At 38.8% G+C, this 27729-nt stretch overlaps 3 protein-coding genes across 3 annotated transcripts in view; all 3 read left to right on the top strand.

The window, feature by feature from the left end:
- Nucleotides 1-27729, top strand: part of LOC114243932 (N-acetylneuraminate lyase) — a 275732-nt gene that overhangs the window by 60004 nt on the left and 187999 nt on the right. The window lies entirely within an intron of this gene.
- LOC114243962 (uncharacterized) lies at nucleotides 1103-26981 on the top strand. Its single transcript, XM_028175630.2, has 13 exons — nucleotides 1103-1465; nucleotides 7799-7924; nucleotides 8419-8531; nucleotides 9382-9507; nucleotides 14835-14959; nucleotides 15921-16150; nucleotides 17396-17550; nucleotides 20522-20635; nucleotides 21360-21416; nucleotides 21713-21857; nucleotides 22694-22823; nucleotides 25189-25414; nucleotides 26687-26981. Exons 1-13 carry the CDS (start codon nucleotides 1249-1251, stop codon nucleotides 26828-26830), a joined length of 1908 nt encoding a protein of 635 aa, XP_028031431.2. The 5' UTR covers nucleotides 1103-1248; the 3' UTR covers nucleotides 26831-26981.
- Nucleotides 9759-14084, top strand: LOC149499822 (uncharacterized). The gene is made up of 2 exons (XM_089738343.1): nucleotides 9759-10594; nucleotides 13989-14084. The coding sequence occupies exon 1, from the start codon at nucleotides 9759-9761 to the stop codon at nucleotides 10245-10247; it is 489 nt and encodes a 162-aa protein (XP_089594469.1). The 3' UTR covers nucleotides 10248-10594; nucleotides 13989-14084.

Below are 27729 nucleotides of genomic sequence, written 5' to 3'. Positions count from 1 at the left end.
TTTAATATACGCCTGCCTATATATTATTGTGATGTTTACGATCTTCACATTTCATCCTGTTTATTTATTGTCCGGACGCGTGAGTTTCTCATCAATAATGATAATAGTCTTGTTTACATTTAAATTGCGACAGTACATAATGAAATAAGTAAAGCTGTTACGTATTATTTGTTACACTAACGTCATTACGTAAATTAATCCTAATAGGTTCAGTGGGTGTGGTCGACGCATATGCTAGAAAAAAACTAGATGTAAAGAACTTTATTTATTGTATATGCAAAAAAATGTTCAAAGCAAAGCAAACGATTTTCACATTGATTTTCTTAAGGACGACATTGAAAATAAATGGAATTTTTAATTAAATATTAGTTGATTTATGGATGAATGAATGGTAAATTATATAATATTATAATATACTTATACTTAATATTATTATATACTTACTATATATTATAATCTTGCACTGCACTAAAATTCGCATGTCAAATAATGACAAAGCATACACGCTGCTTTTAACTTATGTAATAACTCATTTTCACTATGCTTGGCGAATAAATGATTTCTTTCTTTCTTTCTTTCTTTTCTTTCAAAAGTTACTCTACGGTTTTATTAGGAAATCTCAATTCCAACAGACCTGAGAGTAGCATAATTATTATTAATACATTAGAATAGTCGTTTAAAGATAAATAAATGAATATCAAATTATAGTCAGGTCCGGACTTCAAGTAAAAATGAAACTCTAAAACAACTGCATGCGAATTCGAATAGTACTTATTTAACTATATATAATTAATGCATTATTCAGAAGGCAAAGCAAGCCCGCCCTTATGATTGTCTTTTCGAGAAATAATCAATAAACAGAAGAAAGAATTAAAACGTTAATAAGTATAATTTGATTTAGAAAAATAATAATAAAGATATTAATTTTTTTTAACCGCTCTATATAGTTAAGATTTCATTAAATAAAAATTTGATGTGTTAAGCTATAGAACAGGGACTCCCCTTGTGTTACACGATAAACTGAGAAACAATAACTCTAAGATAACAAAGCAACACAGACTCACATTATGGAATATTTCCTCTCAGCAACACTAAAGATTGTGTTTAATAGTGGCTGGCGGCGCGGCGCGGCGGTCCAAGCCCGCCAGTACGTAAGCTTAGTATCAAGTGTATAATCTATGTTTAGTATTATTTGCCGGCAGTCCGACGGAACACACGACAGGCCGAATTAAAAAAAAAAAAATCGAAATGTCACTTATAAATCTAGAATGTAGTGTCAATGGAGTTAAGAAAATATTCTCGAGAATGGAATCGCGCGATTCTAATCATCGGAACGAGTGTAATTTAGAACGTAATGATTCAGTTTGTAGTAAGAATCAATTGAAAACGTTAGACGGTAACGATAGAAGAGTTTTAGTTATTTATACAGGTGGCACAATTGGTATGGTGTGCAATTTAGAAGGAGGTGAGTTCCTAATTTATTTTCCCTCCATACCGGTCGGTTACTATGGCAACGCGTAAACTCCGCGTCCGTAAAAAGTGTGTCAGTCTAAAAATATTTTACTCAAATGTAAATAAGTTTAGTCTAACCGTGTCTGCTCTCATAGAATTAATTTTAATAATATCTTCGATAACTTACCTATTTTTATATACAATTTTAAGTGTATTTTTGTATTGTATTTGATCTTTGACATATTTTGTTTAAAAAATCAAAGTCATTACTTTAGTGTTTTATATTAGGTCATTAACCCTTTGAACTATTCACCAGAAAATGTACAGTTAACAAAGCTGTACAAAAAATGTCACTTTAATCATCAACATTATATTTTAAATACAAATTAAATAAACTTTCGTAGTAATAAAAACTCCAAAAAAATTATGTCTATCTTTTTATCTGCTAGGGTTCACATGAGCTACGTTGAATTTTCGAACGCAACCAAAGAATATGATTTCGTAATATACACACATTATTAAGATGATAAAAAATGATGCCAGCCGCTGATATGTTTCGTAATGCGTATAGTGTACAATGTACACTTATGAAACTTTTTATGGTTTCCGTTTTATTTTATTTACAAGAGAACTCAATAGACGTGTACAAAAGATTCAGATAAATTAATAGTCAAACTCTTCACGGGAAAATGAGAAATTACTTTATTTTTTATCAAACCACTATTTCATCTAATAATGGTGATTTATTAACCGATTAGAATCTGTAGAGATGTGAAATAAATTCATTTGATCTCATTTCGTTATATTTTGGTTTTTCATATAGCAAAGTATGTTATATGAAGATTCGGTTAAAATCGACGGTGGAATGTATAGCCTCGCTCATCTGATATCATGTGTTGTGTGTCTCATTAGTGGTATCAAGGTTAGGATAGCCGTCATTCTGATAACCAGAAATCTTGACCTTGGTCATATGTTTTACGGCGCCGCGGCGTTCAGATTCACACAACGCATTCACGCATCAACCCGTCACACAAAGCATTTATCACTCTGCTAGTTTACTCGAATAAAATATTTCGTTTACATATAGCCATTACTAATTTTGTTTGTATTCGAATTTTTCAATCTTGAATTATTTCAACCCACTTAAATTGAACCCATTTAAATGAACGCCACTGTATGTTAATCATACATTAACAATATCACTGAGTAATTTTGATAAGGATCTCATCTAGACGCTGAGTGCAAAGTCAACCATTACTATTTTTTCTATTTCCCTTGTAGACGGACGAGCGTACAGCCTACCTAAGTAAGTGGTTACCGTCGCCCATGGACTTTAGCAATGCCAGGGGCAGAACTAAACCGCTACCGTTACTATTTAGTTTTACTGTGGCAGCATCGAGTATGTGAGCAGTTTTTGTAGCAGGGCATTTTAGGCCCGCATGGGCAGATATTATCCTATCTATTTCCCTAAGAAAAATTCAGAGTACCTGTGCCGTGCTATAAGCGTAACAACTTAAATCATTCGCATAGGTTTATGCATGTATGAAATGCATTTCACTTTCACCAAGTATTGAAAGTGTTTCGCTTTCTTCGTGAATGGTACGAGTGATATATCCAATTATGCCAAAAATCTGTATGGCCGAGTATATGGATCAGATGTCCAACTAAAAATCTTTTCAATTTATGATCCTAGTTGTGTTTATCTTTATAGAGATAACTATCATATTAGTGAAACGCAAGCAGGCTTCGCCATTTTTAAAGCGCGTTTTTTTATACAACTCGCGTGCCATAATAATATGTCGGTAAAGTTACTACGATAGAAACTTTCTTTGAAATTTCAATAATAACTGTTATTTACGCATCAACTCCTCTTTCGCGAAGTCGGGAAAGACGGAGGCAGCGCGGCGCGGGAGGGGGCGGCAAACCGGCGGACCGGCGAGCTCCGCAGCGCGAACACACACAACCACCTTCACTTCTAAGCGGGACTCAACAGCTACAAGACGCGCAATTGTGTACAATATTATTTTGAATTAAAACCAAAAAGAATTCAATAGTATTTGTAATTTAACGGCAGACTTCACAAACCACCTAAGAAAAGAAATCACAAAGGAAATACAGTCTGAGAATTCACAATCAAGAATAACTGTAAAATGACTAAATATAATCTGATAAGTGAAGTTAATGCGTGAATCACGGACAAATCCAGATATCTTATACCTTTAAACGAGCAATTCTTGTATATTAATATATATGTATATATCTGAATCTCGGAAACGGCTCCAACGATGTTCATAAAATTTAATAAACAGGGGATTTCGGGGGCGATAAATCGATCTAGCTACGATTTATTTTCAGAAAATGTTGTTTTATTTGTGTTTTTAATAATTATCAACTCTTCCCGACATCTATTGCCGAATAATAATACTATTTTTCTTAATTGAGGGCAACTAACCGCTTTAAAGACACAACAAGATGGCGTTATAAAAAAAAAAACCGAGTAAAGCCCGGTCATCATCTAGTTTAATTTAACAAACACGATGTCGTACTTTTGTATTAGGTTCATCATCATTCTCCTGTCCTTCTCCCAGTCACCTGGGGTCGGCGCAATATGTTTTATCCTTCCATACTCTTCTATCATACAATATACCATTCCTTCGGTCACTCCCCTCTTACACATATCATCTTTCACGCAATCTACCAATTTCTTCTTAGGTCTTCCTCTATATCCTTCCACATTCATAGTTAGCACTCTCTTACCAACCTCATTTTCATTTTGTCTCATCACATGTCCATACCATCCCAAACGCGCACTTCTCAGTTTCTCTGTCACAGGTGCCACTTCCAGACTTCCTCTAACATATTCATTCCGTATTCTATCCATTCTCGTTACTCCACATATCCATCGGAACATTCGCATCTCTCCTGCACGAAATCGCCTTTCATCCGTACTTTTGTATTATGTTAACGTATTATTATCAGCTCTAGAAAGTAGCCGTCGTGGCGTAAATGGTAATCTGCTTCTTGTACTCATATCAAAGCACATCACCATTTTATCACTGGTGGTAGGACCTCTTGGGAGTCCGCACGGGTAGGTACCACCACCCCGCCTATTTCCGCCGTGAAGCAGTAATGCGTTTCGGTTCGAAGGGTGGGGGTAGCCGTTGTAACTATACTGAGACCTTAGAACTTATATCTTGAGGTGGGTAGCGTAATTACGTTGTAGATGTCTATGGGCTCCAGTAACCACTTAACACCAGGTGGGCTGTGAGCTTGTCCATCCATCTAAGCAATAATAAAAAAAAAACATCAGTAATTAGACTTTCCAAAAAAATTGTCGCCTTAATTTTTATAATCAATGCTATTCTTTCTTCGTAGAAATCTTTTCTTAATTTGAGTATATACTTACATAGAAATAGAGTACCTACCGTAGGATTTGAATCTCTGCATCTATGTCAGTGACGTCGCATACATCACGTCTTTACAGGAGTCCACGATGGCCACGGAGTCTTCCAAATTTGTCCACTTTTTTTCTTTCCTCTCAATCCATTCAGCATCCGTTTTCGGACTCGCAATTGCTAGGTTGTATAAATATTCGATCAGATTAGATTACAATTATCGCACCAGTAACAAAGAGTTATTAATGTTTATCACATTCGATCGGTTAGGATCATAAAAAAGTATATATCGAAATGAAAACATTAAAATACTATTATCGCAGTGAATGCATTACGATTTTTATGTGTCGGATTAAATTAGAAATGCTTTTTATTTTTATTAGGTACTAGCTGACCCGGCAGACTTCGTAGTGCCTAAATCGATAAATAAAATACCTAAACTTTTGTATAAAAAACTTAAAACATAAAACGAACAAAAGGAATCCGTCCGACAGGGGACACATCAAAGGGAAAACAAAATTGTTATTTTTATTTAATTCCGAGCATTTTCACATTTATTTACCTTTTAAATCTTCTCTGGACTTCCACAAATAATTCAAGACCAAAATTAGCCAAATCGGTCCAGCCGTTCTCGAGTTTTAGTGAGACTAACGAACAGCAATTCATTTTTATATAATAATATATAGATGATTTGTAATCAACCAAAAGCACTAAGAAATAGCCATTTTAATATACATTTATTTACGGTCATTAGTTATTCTTTAAACAATCATTAAATAAAATCTACAGTAAAAATAATATTGACTACGTAATGTTGGTCTAACATAGCGCCCCATATCTTTTCGTCGGTGTTGTAAAAGGCGGCTAAGTGATTTCGACTTACCCCAGAATATAGATCAGTATCTTCTGAGTTTTTTCCTTCCTTCCTTATCTTTGATAACCTTTTCCAACTAGTTATGGACTGGTAGGTGAGCTCACGGGCTCAACCAACTTGAGAAATATTTGGTAACACTGTCCCCTAGTAAGATCAATGTTTCACTGAATCTTCAATCGCATTGGAATTGCGGAGTATTATACCAGTATACAGCTTACACCCCCCAACATTGAATGGAAATAAAGCACATTGCTAGCCTCATTGAATGTACATCAAAGTCTTGTCTATGTCTGCCGTGAAGCAATCGTGCGTTCCAGTTTGAAGGGTGGGACAGCGGTAGATTATAATTGCGGTGATCAATCTCACGACCCAGGGATGGGTGGTGGAATTTAGGTGGTGGTACTTGTGGGTTCCTATAATTACCAGGCGAGCCATGAGTGCGATCCGACTAATGCAATAAAAAGTAAACACATTGCTACATTGCAACGGTAGGCAGCGGCTTGGCTCTGCCCCTGGCATTGCTGAAGTCCATGGGCGACGGTAACCACTCACCATCAGGTGGGCCGTATGCTCGTCTGCCTACAAGGGCAATAAAAAAAAAAAAAAAAAAATACATTAAAATATTGCGACTTAAATAGTCTTCTTCAGAGAGCACGCGGAGCCAATAGTAATTGTTACCGACCGTTATCTAACTAATGAGGTCATCGTGCCCCCTTACGGGGCAAGGAACAAACCTCGGGGCAAGCCCCTCTGCCCGGGTATGATGAGCCGGTACTAATTAATTAACTTTACTAGAATTTAAATTTATTTTCATTAACACTTGGTAGCGGCATTTCTTCTCGTATCTAGTTTCGATTTTAACTATTCATGATCTAAAACAAAATTAGGATACAGTAATTCCCCCTATAACACGATAGATTGGTTCCGCGTTATAGGAGAATTCTCGCATAACATGCTTGTATGACCCCATATAACGCGTTATGTACAAATATAATATAATATAACCAATGTTTTTACAATTTAAAAACTAGGAATGGAAATTAAATAATTTTTTTTTTTTTTTTTTTTTTTTTTTTTTTTTTTTTTTTTTTTTTTTTTTTTTTTTTTTATTTTTTTTATTGCTTAGATGTGTGGACGAGCTCACAGCCCACCTGGTGTGAAGTGGTTACTGGAGCCCATATACATCTACAACGTAAATGCGCCACACACCTTGAGATATAGTTCTAAGGTCTCAGTATAGTCACAACGGCTGCCCCACCCTTCAAACCGAAACGCATTACTGCTTCACGGCAGAAATAGGCGGGGCGGTGGTACCTACCCGTGCGGACTCACAAGAGGTCCTACCACCAGTAATTACGCAAATTATAATTTTGCGGGTTTTTGATTTTTACTGCACGATGTTATTCCTTCACCGTGGAAGTCAATCGTGAACATTTGTTGAGTACGTATTTCATTAGAAAAATTGGTACCCGCCAGCGAGATTCGAACACCGGTGCATCGCTCGATACGAATGCACCGGACGTTTTATCCTTTAGGCCACAACGACTTATAAATAAATAAATTTAATTTAAAATTTAATTTAAAATTTAATAAATTTAATTTAATTTTATAACAACACAATTTGACACAACGTGCAAAGGTACGCGAAATTGATTATGAATCGTAAAAATTATAAGTTTCACAGTATGTACAGGAATATAACGTGTGAAATCCCCGCATTATGTCGGGGAATATACGTGTTATACGAGGGACTAAAATCGCGTAATATGAAAATGCGTTATAAGAGTATTGTGTTATAAGGGGGATTACTTGTCAAATAGCTACTGGTTTTAGTCGTTTCACTCTTGGTTGTGATCGTTATGTAGCCTTGAAGGGGCAGATCTGACGCGTCCAATGATTCTACTGGTATGTTTTTTTTTTATTGCTTAGAAGGCTGGACGAGCTCGCAGCCCACCTGGTGTTAAGTGGTTACTGGAGCCCATAGACATCCACAACGTAAATGCGCCACCAACCTTGAGATATAAGTTCTTAGGTTTCAAGTATGTCTCAAGTATAGTTATGTGCGTATTGTTTGCAGTGCTAGCGCCGCAGAAGAACTTGTTCGAGGGTCTCATCAGGGAGTTTCCTCAGCTCCACGACCCCGCTTTGTGGGAGCAAAGAACCCACGATCCCACTTTTGACCGAAGCTTCCTTGTTTTACCAAGTCTGTATTCATTTTTTGCATTTTAAATTAATGTCCGAATATTGTTTTAATACGTAGGTCATATACGAGCAGTCAGCTTTTATGGACAATTAAAATACTTATTTCGAATAATCCTTATAAGGTACTAGCCGTATTTGTCCGCTTCGCTGGGCATTTAAAATTAACATTATTATTTATTGTCATTATTATTAGGGAGTCCAACGCTCATATATAAATATTATCCTATATGGATAGCAAGTTTCAAGTCAATCGGATGCATGGTTCAGTAGTTATAACGGAACATCCGTAAAAACCACTATAGATTTACATATTAGTATAGATCATTAACTACATCAAACAAATACTAGAAAGTACCTACCTAGTGTAAAACAGATGATATAAAAGAAGATTTTAATTTTTTCTTACGTCAATGAATAAAATTATATAGCTTTAAAAATTAATTTTAAGTTCTTAAAGAAATATTGAGTAATTTTTTTGGTAACATTATTATTCAGAAACAAACGATACGAGTCTTAGAATTTTCTACAAGATACAGGAGTATGAAAATCTATTGGATTCTTCGAATATGTCAGAGGAAGATTGGATTTTCCTAGCTGAAGATATAAAGGTAGGAATAGTTATTAAGCGTAATTTTTATTAATTATTTGGAAATTATAATTCTCTTAATCGGGGTGTTGATTTATTATAAATACATTCCAGAGGGTATTTATTTTTATTTAATCATTAGAAACTCTTGCCAGATAAACTTGCATGCATCTCCTGTGAGCTACCATTATTAAGATTATTTTCCGTTTTTTTGCTCTAGACGGGTGATGAAACTTACAGACCGCTTTATACTAGGTCGTTGTCGAAACCCATTAAAGTCGCAACAAGAATACCACCATCCAGACTGAGATATGATGGTAGAAATGGTAATATTATTGTGTAGCCCAGCCGACACTTCAAAACCAAATGCATTACTGCTTCGCGGTAGAAATAGGCAGGATGATGGCACATAGATGTGCGAGATTATTGTAACATCCTAGTCATCATTCTCCTGTCCTTCTGCCTGGGGTAGGCGCAACATGTTTTCTAATTTCATAATCTCCTATCATATACCATTTCTTCGGTCACTTCCCTCTCATACACATCGTCTTTCACGCAATCACACAAATAATTATTAGGACGATAACATCCTGTAACATCCTAGTAATTATGAAGAAAATTTCAGAGGTTTGTTTTTTATTACAAAACGTCATCAATGACTGTTAGATACGCATGTCCCTACAGACTTATTCACCAAAGTGGCGAATTCAATTATAACCATCTCAATTGCAGCCTAGAGGTCAACACCCTAAGATGGATTACATGGATGGACATTTTTGTAAAAGCTTAATTGGCGATTTGGTTTTTATGTCGTGAGATTTAGCGTTTAGATTGGCAAATGTGTATTATTCTCCGTTTGTTTTATACAACAGAAATACTACGAGCAGTATGATGGTTTTGTGGTACTCCACGGGACGGACACGCTCAGCTACACCGCGTCAGCCCTCTCGTTCATGTTCGAGAATTTGGGGAAGGGAATCGTGATAACAGGATCTCAGGTACGATGCATACTCGATTTTAATTATATAAATGACGTCATAGATACAATTTTCCTTTTTTTCCCTACCTGTGCTGTAATCTAGGTGGCTATGTGCAGTGTTTGTTATGTACTTCGTATATCGCGACCCGCTCCGCTCACAGTAGTAATAAACCAGCTGTTATTACGTACGGTCGTTTCATTGCCCCTAAGTTCTGATATAACAACTGGCGACGAATTACCCACAAGTGCATATTATATATAAAAAAAAATATGGCTCAACTTATAGGAAACATATCTGAGTTTGATTATAAAACCCAAGAATGGCAGATCTTTTACAAGAAATTAGAAAATTTCCTAAAGTTGAACAAAGTTTTAGCTGAAGATTGGTGCTCCGTGCTTATTGCACATCTTTCAGATGATTCGTATCGGCTTGTGAGGAACCTCGTACATCCTAAGGAGGTAGAAACAATACAATGGACTGAGCTGGTTAGAGTACTCAACGGACATTTTCAACCGAAAAGATCGACTTTTGCCGACAGGGCAAAATTTTATGGTGCGATCAGAATGGACGGTGAGAAAGTCGAAGATTGGGCGGCACGTCTGAGGGGACTCGCCGTGCACTGTAATTTCGGTACAGAATTAGATACGTTGCTACGTGATCGATTTATTCTAGGCCTGAAGGTAGGTCCAGAAAGAGATCGATTGTTCGAACAAGACTCGAACTCCCTAACGCTTTCGAGAGCTATTGAAATAGCCTAGGAGACTGCGTGTGCGCGGGCGGCGAGAGCTGATGTTGATGGTGGTGAGCAGCTTATCAAACAAGAGATGGTGTATCGTGTCAGCGAGCGTCGGGCACGGGGCGCCTCGGCGCAGGCGGAGTCGTCGTGGGCATCGGCGGCAGCCGCGCGCTGTGCAGTGTGCGGGTTGAAAGGTCATTCCGTAGAAAAGTGCCGTTTCAAAGACTATAAGTGTATGATTTGTGGTAAAAAGGGTCACCTTAAGAAAGTGTGCAGTGTCAAAAAGGTCGGAAAACTGTCGTTAAATAATATGGATGATAACGAAAGCGATGGACACGAATGTAAAAAATGTGATTTGTATAATTTAAGGTATGTTCGCTACGATCCTATTAAGTTGAACATTTCTATAAATAATAAGTTTTATTCTATGGAATTAGATTGCGGAGCTGCTCGTAGTGTAATTTCAGAAAGATTTTACAGGGATAACTTCCCATTATACAAATTAAGTAAGTCTGATATAGTATTTTGTCTTTATACTAAGCATAAAGTTACGCCCGTAGGTTATTTCGATTGTGAAGTAAGTTACAATGGTATTATGAAGCCTATGTCGTTTTATGTAATTTCAGAAGGTGGTCCACCATTATTAGGGCGGGATTTCATGACGCAATTTAATATGAGTTTAGTTTCTATGTGTAACAATAATAATTTATCAGTTAGAGCGGAATACCAAGAGGTGCAGCAGATCTTGAATGAATTCCCTGACATTTGGAGAGATGAATTGGGCCGTTTTAATAAATATGAAGTGCATTTACACTTGAAAGAAAATACAACACCTAAATTTTTTAAGCCACGCCAAATACCGTTTGCTCTAAAGGACAAGGTTGAAGAAGAATTACATAGGCTTGTCGAAACAGGTATATTAGTACCAGTACAGTTTTCAGATTATGCTACGCCCATAGTACCAGTTCTGAAGGAGAATGGTAAAGTGAAAATAGCTGGAGATTTTTCCTGTACCCTAAATAAAGTTTTAAAAATTGACAAATATCCATTACCCCACATAGACGAGGTTTTCGCGAAGTTAGGCGGCGGAGAACATTATTCTAAGCTAGATTTAAGTAATGCCTATAATCAAATTTGTTTGTCTCAAGCCTCTCAAGACCTCACAACTATAAATACACCGAAAGGCCTTTTCAAATATACACGCTTAGTGTACGGTCTCGCGAATGCCCCAGCTATTTTCCAGCGCACAATAGAATCTCTAGTAGTGGGTATTGAAGGAGTGTCGTGTTGGTATGATGATATTTGTTTAACAGCCCCAAGTAGAACCGTACATTTGCAGAGACTTCGTTTATTGCTAGGTAGATTACAAAATGCTGGGTTAAGGCTTCAAAAAGAAAAGTGTTCTTTTTTCCAGGACAGTGTCACATATTTAGGTTTTAAAATAGATAAAAATGGTCTTAGAACATGTCCCAGTAAAGTAGATGCAATTCTAAAAGCCCCAATCCCCACAAATGTCCTAGAATTAAAAAGATTTCTCGGAGTAATTAATTACTACAGGAATTTTATTCCTAACGCATCCTCATTATTAAGTCCGCTGAACGAATTATTAAAAGACGACATAAAATGGCACTGGGATAAGCGACAGCAGCTTGCGTTTGATTCCGTGCGAAAAGAACTCGCCTCGGACCGCGTACTATCACATTTCGATCCGAGGGCGCAGCTAACATTGACAGTGGATGCGGGCCCGTCTGGTCTCGGCGCGGTACTCGCGCAATGCTACAGCGACGGTACAGAACGGCCGATCGCGTTCGGTTCGCGTTCCTTATCGCCAAGCGAAAAGAATTATAGTCAGATTCATAAAGAGGCGACGGCTATAGTGTTTGGCGTTAAGCGCTTTCATCAGTATTTGTATGGGTGTCAGGAACCATTCATATTAAGAACAGACCACAGACCGCTCCTATCTATTTTTGGTAAAAAAAACGGCATATCAGTGACCGCCGCGCTACGCTTACAAAGATATTCTATTATGTTATCTGCTTATAACTACGTTGTGCAATATATAAGTAACAAAAACAATATTGTGGCAGATTACTTTTCCCGAGCGCCGTTAGCTTACGAACCGAACGGGTCAGCTGATAGGAAACAAAGCGAGGAACATAGTGCTATCTCCTTTATGGATGCAACACAAGAACCAGTCTCTTTCGAACGAATACAGCATGCCACCGCCAATGACAAAACTATTAAAACAGTCATTAATTATATGCAGCAGGGGTGGCCGCGTAAGATTAGTTGCAAATTAATATTACCCTATTTTATGTGTAAAACTGATTTAGAAGTTATCAATAGTTGTTTGTTTCGTGGACATAAAATAGTCATTCCGGCGGTATTTCGAGATCGTATGTTAGAAGAACTACATTGTGCTCATTTCGGTATCGTTAAGACGAAAAATATGGCACGAAGTCGCATGTGGTGGCCAGGTATTGACAGCGATATTGAGCGTTTAGTTGGCAGCTGTGACGTATGCGCCGCTCAGCGCAGCGCGCCGGCCCGTGCGCCCCCCGCGCCCTGGCCGCGCCCGCCTGCCCCATGGCACCGTATTCACATAGATTATATGTCTATAGGGCAAACGGTACACTATTTAATTGTTATCGATGCATTTAGTAAATGGCTCGAATGCATTCATATGAATTGCGGCACCTCCACTAGTGCGTTAATATTGAAACTGAAAGAATTATTCTCAGTTTTCGGTATCCCTAACGAAATTGTATCAGATAACGACATTAAGATATGTTCCGTGGAATTTCAACAATTTTGTAAATATAACGGTATAAATTACTTAAATTCACCGATCTATCATCCAGCAAGTAACGGCCAAGCCGAGAACTCGGTGAAAACTTGCCGAAAAATGTTAAAATGTATAATCGAACAAAATAAATATAATACTAATTTCAATCCACGGCTTATTCAAGAAAAATTAATTGGATTTTTGTTCGATTATCGTAATAGTACACATTGCACAACAGGCGCATCACCTGCAAGTATGATGTTTGGACGTAATTTAAGAACAAGATTAGATTTAATATTACCCACTAAAAAAGTGGAAGATAATGCAGTTGTTCCTAATAAAGAACTAAGTAAATGTAGACAATTCCAAATAGGTGAAATAGTCTGGGCAAGATTTTTTATTGCTCGAAAGGCTAGCTGGATGAAAGGAAAAATAACGAATATCTTAGGCAATAGAATGTTTCAGATCAATTTTGAAAACTGTGATTCAACGTGTGTCAGACATTTGGATCAGATTAGGAAGTACACGGATGCTAGGTCAAAAACAATTGTGAGCGATGTTGGTTCCACCGAAGGCGCTAGTATTTCCGTCCCGGATCGACCCACAACAGTGCAATCAGTATCGCAGCCTAGCTCTGAGTTAGTGCTGTCTTCACCTATGTCGTCGCCGCCGGTACCGGAGCCGGCACCAGTATCGGCCCCCACGCACGGCAATAACGTTGACATTGTGAGGGGGGAGGATGAGGAGGGCGAAGAATGGGAGGAGGCTAGTGAAAACATCGCAGCTGCCAGCCTGCCGACCGAGTGTGAACCTGATTACCCTGTTGTAGCATCAGATGACCCCGATAACGTGAGATTAAAAGAGAGGGCGCCAGATAATGAAAGACAGTGTGGTCGACCAAAGAGGACAAGAAAAGTAGTAGATTATAAGAAGTATTTTTAAATTAACGATAAGCTAATTAGTTGTTTTCTTTGTCAGGATTTCAAAATAATGAGGGAGGAGTGCAGTGTTTGTTATGTACTTCGTATATCGCGACCCGCTCCGCTCACAGTAGTAATAAACCAGCTGTTATTACGTACGGTCGTTTCATTGCCCCTAAGTTCCGATATAACACTATGCCAACGTAACCGGGTGAGTAAGTAAGCTCACGGGCTCTAATCAAGCGAATTTGCTAACACTGGCCCTAGCAAGAGCCGTGCTTCGCAGAATCTACCACCGGATCGGAAACGCGGCCCACTGAGAAGATCCGGCGAGAAACTCAGTGGGCTCTGTCTGGGGGCAGATATCACGACGATCAAACTAAATTTCATAGTACTTATAGTAGCATTAGTTAATGAGGCCCAGTTGTCGAATTCATACAAAATATCAACATTTCCTTTTCAATTCGAACATTAATTAAACAAAAAGTCGCACTCCGTTAATCGCGTAATGCGTTGAAGAAGTGGATATTATGTAAAGGCGTATTCATGTTCTTTACTTTTGCTTTTTGATATTAAAATATGTATTAAATAACTAGCTGACCCGGCAGATTTCGTAGTGCCTTAATCTAAAAAAAAAAAACACCTAACCTTTTGTATAAAATACACTTAAAACAAACAAAAGGAATCCGTCTGACGAGGGAGATAACAAAGGAAAAACAAAATTGTTATTTTTATTTAATTCCGAGCATTTTCATATTTATTTACCTTTTAAACCTTTTCTGGACTTCCACAAATAATTCAAGACCAAAATTAGCCAAATCGGTCCAGCTACTCTCGAGTTTTAGCAAGATTAACGAACAGCAATTCACTTTTATATATATAGATATACAGATTTTGTAAACAGATACCGATTTTCGAGCCAAGAAGCGACGGCGTGGACAATTTTGTTTCATCGCTTCTGATCGCGGGCGGCCTTAACATACCTGAAGTTACAGTTTTCTTTGGAAGTAAACTGTACAGAGGAAATAGGTGATGTTTTTATTATTATTATTGCTTATATGGGTGGACGAGCTCACAGCCCACCCGGTATTAAGTGGTTACTGGAGCCCATAGACATATACGACGTAAATGCGCCACCCACCTTGAGATATAAGTTTTAAGATCTCAAGTATAGTTACAACGGCTGTCCCACCCTTCAAACCGAAACGCATTACTGCTTCACGGCAAAAATAGGCAGGGTGGTGGTACCTACCCGTGCGGACTCACAAGAGGTCCTACCACCAGTCAACATCCAATAGATGTGAATCCAACATACTAGAATATTGAAAGCCATCAAACATTTCATATAATTAAATACATGTTAATAATATCCTAGTTTCGAAGATTAAGATATCAATATCACACACTTGTGAGATGATCAGGAAGTCAAACGATCAGAGTCATGGTGAAAAAATATACATGTTTAATGATTTTGTTAATCCGAAATGGAGCAGCGAATGGTTTTATAAGACATAGAGTCGAATAGAAGATACTCTTAATCCTTTAGACGCCTATTAAGATCTCTTTAATTTTATTATTTCTAATAATTAGTAATGAACAGAAATTTTACCTCTTACCCTTAGATTCTCCAGCCTTCGATTTTCAGAAGCTTTCAGAAAAAATCTTAAGTTTAATTTGTAATTAAAGATAACCGACATTTAATTTATTTATTTATTTTATTTATGTACACACAAAAAAGAAGACATACTACAGAGTAATAGGAAAATTATGTACAAAGGCACTGCTTATTTCTTTAAGAAATCTCTTCCAGCAGACCTGCGAGTGGATTATGAGAATAATAATTATTAAAAGTGATGAGTGTGTGTAGAACAGCTAAAATAACAAATACAACATGAGAATTATAGTAATGCACATACACATAGAAAATATTGATTTAAATATCAATCAACAAATGGGTCGATTAGTAACCGCTGTCTTCACTCCGATATAGAACACGAAAGGTATCAGCGACTCATCTCCACGCTTTCGATTCTCCAAACTGCGTGCCCATAGTAGAAGTTGGCCTTGAGATGGAAGTCAACAAGGCTGCCATATTCAAACCCAACACGATCGAGAAGTTTCACGTGCACGCCAGAATGTCCAAGAACGTGGGCTTGCTGAGGATCTTTCCGAGCATCAGCATTGCTGTGGTTAAGGCTTTCTGCCAACCGCCCATCGAAGGTAAATTTCATCATTGCCACATCGACCTGTAATGGTTTTTTATCGCGTAGTTAAATTAACTAGTCAGGGCGGAAAAAAATCCGCCCCAATACTGGAATTTTACCTGAACTTATAGTTTATATATTTTATTATTCAAAATTAAAATAACTAATTTATTGCGGAAACTTTATCATAATTATGTCATATACCTATTCCAAAAACATAAATAAATATTCGTTTTTTTTTCTAACAATTATAAATTTTGCACTAAAGGTGACTCATAATTATTATATTACATCAAAAAGAAAAAAAAAACTAATTAAAATTCTTTAATTACAGAAAATAGAAAAATCGATTATTATTTTAAACCTCCAAGGAAATAAATTGATTAAATCGTTTTGATTATTAATTTTTACCAAAAGTGCCAAAATTATAATTCACAAATAATGGATGAATTGAATTTCTTGAATTCTCAATTGAAAAGAAAATTATTAATTAATTATATTGAGCAATCTTGAAAAGACAAAAAAAAAATTTTTACTTTCAAATAAGCCGCCCCAAAAAATTTGCGGCCCTGGGCACTTGCCCCGACTGCCCCTAGTGTAAATCCATCACTGTAACTAGTGGTGTCTCAATAGCCGAAATTCGATAGGAATAGGAATAGGATCATGATGACTACGATAAAATACTAATAATAATATTGTTTATTTCGGCTTGGTATATTAAGCGTGCTTTTTATTTTTTAAATAGACACATCTGTTATGCTCTGCCCAAAGTCTATAACTAATATGGCATTACAAAAAAAGGGACATAGTGTCTATTCAATGTAGTACGTCGATCTATTAATAGATTTAGAAGATATTCGACTTCCGTATTTTAAAGTTAACCAATTGTGATAACATGCAATTTAAGGTCTGATCATTCGATCATGAGATAAACGTTATCCATCTAATAAATCATAAACTGACGGACTACTTATACAGTTTGATTGCTGACCGAAATACAATATCCAAATTATTCGTGTTCTATTTTACAATCTGAATAACTATTACTTCCTTAATAAAATACTTTTTTGACGGCCCTTTTCCGATTCGTATTGATCTGACTTTAGCATGGCTCATTTCCTGTACATTATTCAACTCCAAAGTAGGTATTATATAACCCTTAACACGTGAAGAAGAAGTAACATTTTTGCAAAATGGCTTTCTCCCCCACAAATCGCCCCACTAATAGTAGCGATAGTAGCAGATAAATTTTTATACACAGGAATGGTACTAGAATGCTACGGAGCCGGCAATATTCCTATCAATCGCGATGACGTTTTGAACGTTTTGGCTGAAGCCGTCAAGAGAGGAGTCATTATGATTGTGATCACGCAGTGCAATACCGGATCTGTGGCGGCTTTGTACGAGACGGGACAAGTGAGTAAGACCTTTAGTGAGTGCAAAAAAGGTCTAAAGATATCCGACTATGTATTATTTTAGTAAAATTGTTCCGTATCTTCATTTCTGGAGGCTGTGTCTAATTTGAAGACTGTTATCTGACGATTGGTCGCATAATTCTTTTCCGCGTTTCTCTATCTTCAGCAGTATTGGTTCAAGCATAGGCACGCGGGTGAGTGATGCTATCAGTTTTGATCAACTGGTGAGGTGACAGTCCGCGGGATCTTAATATATCAAATCAAATCAAAACAAAAAAAAATTTTTCAACATAAATGAAAGTACATACTTGTTGAACGTCAAAAAAACTACCGCCAATTCACAAGAACTAGCCTCCGTCCTGAGAAGAATTGGCAAGAAACTCAGCGGGCATGTCTTTTTTTTTTTAAATATGAAATTATTATTATTTATTTATTTTTGGAACGAAGTTCCTTACGGCAGGCTTGGAGGGGATAGGGATTTTGCTGCGCGACCGAACTGAAAAAAATGTGATAGTAAAACCGTAAGAAAAAATCCGTGGAAAAAAGTGCGTGGAATAAAACCGTTAAATGAGACGTGCGCAGGCGCGACAGTCGCATACACAAGCGAGTAGTGTATAATACCTTTCTCTTTCTTTCTTTTCGTTCTCTCATCCATTCTCTTTCTATTACCACTCCACCCCGCCAATGCATAGTATATACTCATGAATTCATGGACAAGCACGTGGCGAATACTCACATTATAGATACATTTTACTCGTGAGTAGCCACGTTTATTTTAGTTGATAATTTGAATTACGATGTTTTTTTATTTTAAGTAATTTATTATTTCCTAAAATACTGAATTTCCTAAATACTTTCTTGTACTTAAATAAAAACTAATCAGCAAAATTTAAGAGAAAAATCAAGAAAACCTACATAAAATTGAGCACGATTTTTTTTGCAATTTGTGTCGATTCTACATTAGCCGAAGGAACTTCGTTCCTACCTGGTGTCCCACGACACCACATATGGTTTTTTTTAATATTAATGAATATGAAATTTATACAATGAGTATTATAACGTTACAATTACTACAATATTGAAATTCCCGGAGCGAGCAACTCATTCCCACTTTGTGCAATCTTCTAGATAATCATTGACTTTATAGTAAGCTTTATTGCACAGATGTTCTTTAATAGTTTTCTTAAACTTATGTATATGTAGGTTCTGAACATCTTGTGGGATTTTGTTGTACAGGCGCACAGACAAACACCCGAATGAATTTCGTATCTTATGTTACCTACTCATCGGCACAACAAGCTTGTGTTTGTTCCTAGTATTTCTATTATGTATGTCCGACTTTTTAGGAAACTCCTCAATATGTTTACGAACATACATCCAATTTTCAAAAATGTACTGGGATGGCATAGTGAGAACTTTAAATTTCTCCCTCAGGGATTCCCTCCCTGAGGGAGAAATTTAAAGAAATTAAAGTTTAGTTTAATTTAGATTTATTTAAGAAATTTAGTTTAGAGTGCATGTTATAAATAGCACGTATAGCTCTTTTCTGCAGAATAAATATCATTTCTACATCGGCCGCATTGCCCCATAGCAAAATGCCATAGGACATGACACTGTGGAAGTAACTAAAGTAAACTAAACGAGCCGTGTCCGCGTTTGTTAACATTCTAATTTTTTTTACTGCGTATGCTGCAGAGCTGAGCTTACTCGCCAATTTATGAATATGAGGTCCCCACTGCAGTTTGGAGTCCACTGTTATACCAAGAAATACGGTTGACTCAACAAGCTCCAATGATTCCTCAGAAACAATTACATCACTATCCACTTGTCTCACATTTAAAGATGATTTAATACATTTTAAAGTAAATTTAATACATTTAGTTTTCTTACTATTCAATAATAGGTTATTGATACGGAACCAATGAACCACACACGAAATCGCATCATCGCATCTGTATATGTACATATATACACATTATTATATATACATTTATATAATAAGTCGTTGTATGTTCTCAATGAACTCCAAAAAGGCATACCGATTTCGATAACATTGTGTCAGGAAATCTTCAGATTGTCCTAGTGGTGGATTTTGTGAAGTTTGGTACCGATCGGATCAAAATCACATCAAAGATCGACCAGTCGGCGGGGCGAGTGAGGGAAAGCTCTCCTCACTACGCAGAAACCCGCCGCCGCCGAGCAGGGGGTCGGGACCGGGGTCGTATCCGTGGCCTGGCCCCCTAAGAGCTAGGGGTCCCACCCGTTTTGTGCGGGGAGAGACCCAGACGTGGGGTGGCGTGCTTGGCACGCTCACCCGCAATAGGAAGCCGGGTGATGGTAGACCGCGTTCCCCCGACCGCTCTGGGGGAAGGTGTAACGCGGCGCCATCAAAGCGGGCTCTCGGCCCGAGAACGAGGGAACTGGTGGTCGTGTCGCTGGCGGCCACCGGTCCGGCGTCCGTGGGACGGTGGGATGGATGTAATGTGCTCTGCGTCAACCCTGTCCCGCCGTTTCAATAGCCCCGACTGGGCTCCGGCCCGGTCCGAGGTAGGGCGCCGGTTGTGAGCGGCAGGAGTTTTTAGTGGGTTCAACTCCCACATACCCCACCTGCCGCGCGGGTGGGGATCCGGCGATTTTCTCCTGTGGGAAAAAAAAAAAAAAAAGATCGACCAGTAAAACGGACCGGGTTCGACTAGTATAATATAACACGCTTAAAACTATATCTTTTTTTTTTATAGCTTAAATGGGTGGACGAGCTCACAGCCCACCTGGTGTTAAGTGGTTACTGAAGCCCACAACGTAAATGCACAGTATAGTCACAACGGCTGCCCCACCCTTCAAACCGAAACGAATTACTGCTTCACGGCAGAAATAGGCAGTGGTACCCACCCGCGCGGACTCACCAGAGGTCCTATCATTAGTAAGTCTGTGTTGCGTTTCTTTTCTAGAAGTTCATTATCGTTACATTACAGTTGATGGCGAAATACGGTGTTGTGTCTGGCTTTGACATGACCCCGGAAGCGGCTTTGACTAAGCTATCGTATGTACTGACGAAAACCGAACTAAGTTATAAAGAGAAAACCGAGGTGATTTAATAAAACATTTTCATTAAACTGGGCATAAGAATAAAATTTAATGATGATATTAAGAAATATTTCGATAAGACCTTATTTTATATATTGGAATTATTTGAAATAAATTGCAATGATTTGAATTAAAATGTTGTATGGTGACGTCACTGTACAAGATTGCGAGCTATTTGTGAAACCGCTCTATAAGTTCCTTAATTTTCAAACATTTTTTCATCGCCTTGTGGGTATTCGTTGTTCACATACATTACATGCAAAATGTCAAAGGGTCTGCCTGCCTCCCGCTTTCTTTTAAGGTGAGAGATGAACTACGTTTATCCATGATATTCCAACTGTAATCCCCATTAGTTGTGTCCTTCGGGTCCTATCTCATGAAATTTGCGATGAGCACCAGCTCGGCATTGGCATTATTGACGTTCATGAGCATCGGTGACCGCTCACGATAAGCTCACATCAGCCATAAAAGGCATTTGGTATCAACGAGCCTATGGTCTTTTCGGTGCTAAGTGGCTACCGGAGCTTGTAGGCATCAACAAAGTAAATACCATTCCCCACCTTGAGACATGAGCTCTATCTAACTCTCAGTTATGTAGTACAATGGATGCTCCACACTTAAAGTCGGAACCCATAACTGCTTGCCTGCAGAAATTGGTAGGGTAGGTAGGGTAGGCTCATAAGACGCCTTACAGCAACTATTATAACGAAAAAGTTACCTTTTCAGATGATGATGAGGAATATCAGAGGTGAATTAACCAATGTCTCTTCTATGGCTATCGAGGTGAGCAATACTAAAAATTGTTGTGTTTTATTAAGTACCGTCGCGTGTGATTTAAATTGACCTCACAACATTTCTACATCATTCTACAATAAGAATGGTGCTACCTATTTGTTTTTGGCCTTATGACCGGAATGCCGCCACTCACCATCAGACACGAGGGCGAAGTCTTAATTAGATTGTATCACGGCTACATCAACCTTCGAACGAAAGAACCGTAGCTGCTTTGTGACATAAATATTACCAGTCAAAAGGTTGTGCCCCAATTTGATTAGTCAAATTGTTAAATTGAATCTTAGGACCAAACTCTCAAAGAAGCTCTAGCGAAAAGTTTAAATATCCAATCGCCGAAGAAGTTGTTGGAGGTGACTGAGCGGGTGATATCTTCGTTGCTGTTATACGGTATCGAGCGGAGTGATGAAGGGGTCATCACGAAGCTTTTGGGTTCGTATGAAATGAAATTTTCCACATTTACAGGGCCTAAGGACTTTTCTCTTCGTGGACCAGGTGTTGTGTGTGTGGTGTGTGTGTTGTAGTCCTAGGGTACCCTGCTGGTACCCTGGCCCTGACAAGTTGGCTCCACTTGTCCCTGTCTTGCGCTTGCTCCTTGACATCACTCCGAGTCACGTTGGCAGTCCTCATCTCACTCTCCACGGTGCATCGCCAAGTGTACAGGGCGACCAAATCTTCTCCTGCCAAGCGGTTGCCACTCAAACGCGATTGATGCTGCGTGGACCAGACAGATGCCAAATACTAAACATCTTTAGGTATTAACTCCGACTCGGAACCTAGACTGTGTGTGGTATTTGTTCGTCAATCACTAATTCCTTTTTTTATTGCTTATATGAGTGGACGAGCTCACAGCCCACCTGGTGTTAAGTGGTTACTGGAGCCCATAGACTCCACGCACCTTGAGATACAAGTTCTAAGGTCTCAGTACAGTTACAACGGCTGCCCCGCCCTCCAAACCGAAACGCATTGCTGCTTCACGGCTGAAATAGACAGGGAGGTGGTACCTACCCGTGCGGACTCACAAGAGGTCCTACCATCAGTAAAACCACCACCGTTACTACACTAACGGAGTGGTTAAGTTAGTTGTTAAGTTAGTGGTTAAGTTTTCATCATCATCGTTATGTCGCCGGCAAGATGATAAATACAATTATGACCTGTAGCCAGCCCGTTACAATTGGTACCATATGGACCACTCTAAAGTAAACTGAAGACATGGTGTGGTCTATTTTGAAATTGGTGCCATGAAATTTTACATTTGCACTGTACAGAAATGGGAGCAGACGTTAATGCCCAGGATTTAGAAGGTAGAACTCCACTTCACGAAGCCATACTCAAAGGATATGTTCCTATTGTCGAGTATCTCCTCAAAAATGGTGCGAACGTGCATTTGAAAAATTGGTAAGCTTTAAAGATAATACAGGGTGGCCCATAAGTCCTTTGATATGAAAAAAAATTTATTAAAATAAAACTAATTACATTATGAATTAAATTTTTATTTACATAAAAAGCTTAAAAAACGGGAATTATTTTTTGAAAATAACATCTCCTAAATGTAATCCGTTGCGATCACGGCACTCTTGCAAACGACGTCTAAAATTGTCGATGACTGCGCGGCACGTCACTGCTGAAATGCTTGTCATTTCTCTGCGGATGTTTTCTTTTAGGGCCTCAATTGACCGCGGGTTTGTGTCGTATACTTTAGCCTTAAGGTAGCCCCACAAAAAAAAATCCATCGGGGTCAGATCTGGACTACGTGGAGGCCAGGAAATGTCTCCTCTCTTAGAGATAACTTTGCCAGGAAAAAGTTGACGGATAACGGGCATAGCAGTGTTAGAGGTGTGAGAAGTGGCCCCATCCTGTTGAAACCACGTCCTGGCATTAAAGCCTGAAAAGTTTTGCAATTCTGGTATGAAAAACTCTTCGATCATAGCCACATATCGCTCCGACGTAACAGTAACTGCGCGCCCTCTGCCATCCTCAAAGAAGTAAGGCCCTAGGATACCATGGGCTGACATAGCGGCCCAAACAGTCACTTTCGGACTATGTAAGGGCTTCTGATGCTTAAGTTTTGGATTGATGGGGCTCCAATAGCGGCAATTTTGTTTACTAACATGCCCGTTAAGATGGAAATGAGCCTCGTCAGAGAACATTATGTTATTGAAGGAAGTAAACCGATTCAACATTTCATTCGCATAATTTTGTCTTTGAATACCGTCAGTTTCCTTTAATTCTTGAACCAACTGAATTTTGTAAGGGTGCATATGTAAATCTTTCTTCAAAATCCGTTGTAACGATGTCCTGGATACGTTTAATGCTCTGGCGCGCTTACGAGTTGACTGTGTCGGATTTTCGCGAATAGACTGTGTCACTGTGTCTATGTTTTGTTCCGTACGTGACGTCCTTGGGCGACCCAACCGCGGTTTATCTAACGTCGAACCGGTCTCCTCGAACTTAGCAACCCAGTTCTTAATCGTTTGAAGAGTTGGAGTGTCGTCAAAGTTGTGTAAACCTTTGTGTTCTCGAAATTTACGCCGCGCAACGGTTGCCGAATTGTCGTTTTTATAAAACTCGCGCACACAAAACGCACGGGCCGCTCCGGTAAGACGCTCCATCGCGACTAAATTCCCAGAAACCGAAGTTACTCCCCCCGCTTCCCCTGCACCGCTCACGCGCGCCCTGTTCGTTTTATTCAAATTTTACTTTTCAAAGGACTTATGGGCCACCCTGTACAATACAATAACACCTCAATTTATAATTCGGTAATTACAATGTCCTTTTTAAACGTGCTTACGCACCGCAGACCCATCAGTTCATGTGTTCCCCAACAAATTTATGAAATGCAAGCGCAGGGTTTTTGGTATTTTCTGTGTCGAAACAACATAATACTAATAGGTGAGTTCCTAAAGACATCAACTATTTACGTAAATCAAATACCGCTATTTTCCTGTATAAAAGACGAGGCATAAAATATAATAGTGCCAGATATTGGTGTGTACAAAATCATCACAGAAATAGACAAAAAAAATTGATAAGGAAACCTTCTACTGATACTTTAGCTTCGGCGACAATCACTTGCTGATGTCTGTAATGGACTCTCAATGCTGTAGTTAACAGACGAGCTTACGACCCTGGTCTTAAGTTTGCCAGAGCCCATGTACATCCCAAGATGAACGGTCACTGTGGAGGTAGAAACCTCAATCGTTTTGCACAGGACGGTCCAATCTACCGGATGGGAAAATTGGCCCTGCCAGCAGTAAAGATTGAACATTGACAAAACGTCGGTTTTAGATATGCAAAAGAAAGTGTTAGGAAAACGCACTGGCACCAAAGTCTTCTTTAATATCTGCTGTTAAGCATTCATGTGTCAGTTAAAGAGATTTAAAACTAGTACGGTTAAAATTAAACTCAGAACCTTTTGTTGAACCAGTCATTCCCTGAAAATGACAAATGAATTCTTGGACAATAATAACGCTCCTTCAATATTCCCCCATTGAGTTTCTCGCCGGGTCTTCTCAGTGGTCGCAATTCCGGCCCCGGTAGTAGATTCTACAATGCACTGCTCTTGTTAGGGCTAGTGTAAGCAAATTCTTTCAGGTTGAGTCCGTGAGCCTCCCCCTAGGCTACCAGCTAATAGGTGGGGAAAAAATTAAATTTGGAACATTTCCGCGAATGGGTATTGTTTCAACAGAATCTCTTACTAAATGAGGATGCGCTATTCATGAGCGCAAAAGTAGGTAGAAGCATATGATGTTTGCGATTTCAGCAATGGCGAGAGTCCGTTAATGACAGCCGTCCAGCAAGACGCTCCGACTATAATCAGCTTGTTGATGAAGTGCGGCGCTCATTTCGCGAGTCCAGACAACAAGCAGGTCTCGGAGATGCTGTCTCTAGCGTCAAGGAACGGAGCCACAAGGAAGCTGGAGTACCTCAAGATGGCCGGAGCGGACTTGAATCTGATCGATGAGATGTACCAGACTTCACTGCATAAGGTATCTTATAGTAACACTATCTTTTGCCCGCGACTTCGTCCGCGTGGATTTGTTACTTTGGCATAATGCTAAATTTTAACCGCCTCTTCATTTACGTAGAAAGTGAAAATGTTTTTGACTAATAGAATGTTAAGGAGCTATTTAAGGTACCAAAATCAAGCTTTTTAACCGACTTAAAAAGAGGAAGTTCGAATTGATCGACCCTAATTTTTTATCTATGTATTGCTCACCGATTTCTTTATTGGTGCTCCGCTTGTATTGGTCTTAGCGTGATGTTATATAGCCTGTATATAGCCTTCCTCAATAAATGAGCTATCTGACACAAAGATTTTTTTAAATCGGACCAGTAGTTCCTGAGATTAGCGCGTTCAAACAAACAAAGTCTTCAGCTTTATAATATTAGTATAGATTATTTTTCATTGGGCCAATTTGGCATCGGCCTAAGCGCTGGGGAATCCATTTACGGATACCCAGTCAAGGGGGGTACCGGACCGGGCTATGTCAGCCAAGGTCCTCCACCCCGTCAATTCCTCGTAAGAGACTAAGTCTCGAAAAAGGCGCGTGAGGCGCTCGTCCCGCAAAACCAACTACCGACTAAACCCCATCGAGCTCCACCATACCGGCTACACCAAACCTACGGTACCGCCGGCGTTCGTTGGTAGTCACTTGAGCACTTAGAAATTCCAAAGCCACCTCCCATTTTAAGACATTAAGTCTTGGCAACTGTTAATACATCGTTCTGTTCAGACCACATGATTGCTTCGGTGAAGCAGTAGGTAGTATATTACGTAGGTAGTAATGGTGGGCGCTACCTATCGGTGCGAATTTTCGATACTATCTACCACTAGTAAATGCTAGTATACTGGTATACTTAGTATAATTCACCATAGTGGTAATTTTTTTTATTGCCTGGATTTGTGGACGAGCTCACGGCCTACCTGGTGTTAAGTGGTTACCGGAGCCCATAGACACCTACGACGTAAATGCCGCCACCCACCCCGAGACATGAGTTTTTTGATCTCAGTTCTCACAGTACAACAGCTGGCCCCGCCCTTCAAACCGAAACGCACTACTGCTTCACGGCGGAAATAGGCAGGGTGGTGGTACCTATCACGGACTCATAAGACGTCTTACCACCACTAGAGAATAATATGTATATAATATACTCAAAAAATTCTGTAGTCCATTCTCTCGTCTCATTTTATTACGGTAGAAGATAGGGCATTGTCAGATAGCAGGATTCCAATATCTTCCAGGACATTTCATTTTCAGGCTGTCATCTGTAACTACCCTGATACGGCCAGGTTCCTCATAGACAATGATGTTGTGAAAGAGGCAAAGGATATCCTCGGCTATACGGCTTTGGATTACGCGGTCAAATTAAATAGAACGATATTTGTTGACATGTTTAAATAGTATTTGTGTAACTAGTGGCGATGGCGTAAATCTGTGTCATCGATTTATGTGATCTTCACTTTCAATGGTAGTTCAGTTAATATAAGTTTTATATATGTTCCTAAGTACTAATTGTAAATAAAGTTAATAAAGTAATTTGTTTTGGTGGGTATGTTTTATTTTTCCTTAAATTTCACTGTTGATTACTTTCTCACTTTCATATGTATAAAAGTGATTAACTCAGAACTATAGGTGTAGTAATAATTGACAAAAAAATAAGATATAATAAATATAGCTGTCGTGGCGTGCAACTTCTTGGACAGGGCATAAGACCTACAACGACTAGACATAGACTGGACACGGAAACATTACCAAGCTGACTTTAAGATTTATCATCAGTTTGTCCTCCTATTATGATAGTATGTGCCCGTAGTGAAGTCGTTTGAAGTCGTCATGGCCTAAAGGATAAGACGTCGGTGCATTCGTATGACGCGATGCACCGGTGTTCGAATCCGGCAGGCGGGTACCAATTTTTCTAATGAAATATGTACTTAACAAATGTTCACGATTGACTTCCACGGTGAAGGAATAGCATCGTGTAATAAAAACCAAACCCGCAAAATTATAATTTGCGTAATCACTGGTGGTAGGACCTCTTGGGAGTCCGCACGGGTAGGTACCACCACCCCGCCTATTTCCGCCGTGAAGCAGTAATGCGTTTCGGTTCGAAGGGTGGGGTAGCCGTTGTAACTATAGTGAGACCTTAGAACTTATATCTCGAGGTGGGTGGCGCATTTACGTTGTAGATGCCTATGGGCTCCAGTAACCACTTAACATCAGGTGGGCTGTGAGCTCGTCCGTCCATATAAGCAATAAAAAAAAAAAAAAGTCTACTTAATCAATTGTTATTAGTTTCTCAA

Source organism: Bombyx mandarina, chromosome 25, assembly GCF_030267445.1.
Source record: "Bombyx mandarina strain Sakado chromosome 25, ASM3026744v2".
Lineage (NCBI taxonomy): Eukaryota > Metazoa > Arthropoda > Insecta > Lepidoptera > Bombycidae > Bombyx > Bombyx mandarina.
This window is presented reverse-complemented; position numbering and strand designations above follow the sequence as displayed.

Excerpts from the sequence above, each read along its gene's own strand:
- LOC149499822 (XM_089738343.1), top strand. The coding sequence starts at position 9,759 with ATGGCTCAACTTATAGGAAACATATCTGAGTTTGATTATAAAACCCAA.
- LOC114243962 (XM_028175630.2), top strand. The coding sequence starts at position 1,249 with ATGTCACTTATAAATCTAGAATGTAGTGTCAATGGAGTTAAGAAAATA. Across the intron at positions 8,532-9,381 it reads TCCTAGCTGAAGATATAAAG|AAATACTACGAGCAGTATGA; the intron begins GTAGGAATAGTT and ends TTTATACAACAG. Across the intron at positions 20,636-21,359 it reads GTTATAAAGAGAAAACCGAG|ATGATGATGAGGAATATCAG; the intron begins GTGATTTAATAA and ends TTACCTTTTCAG.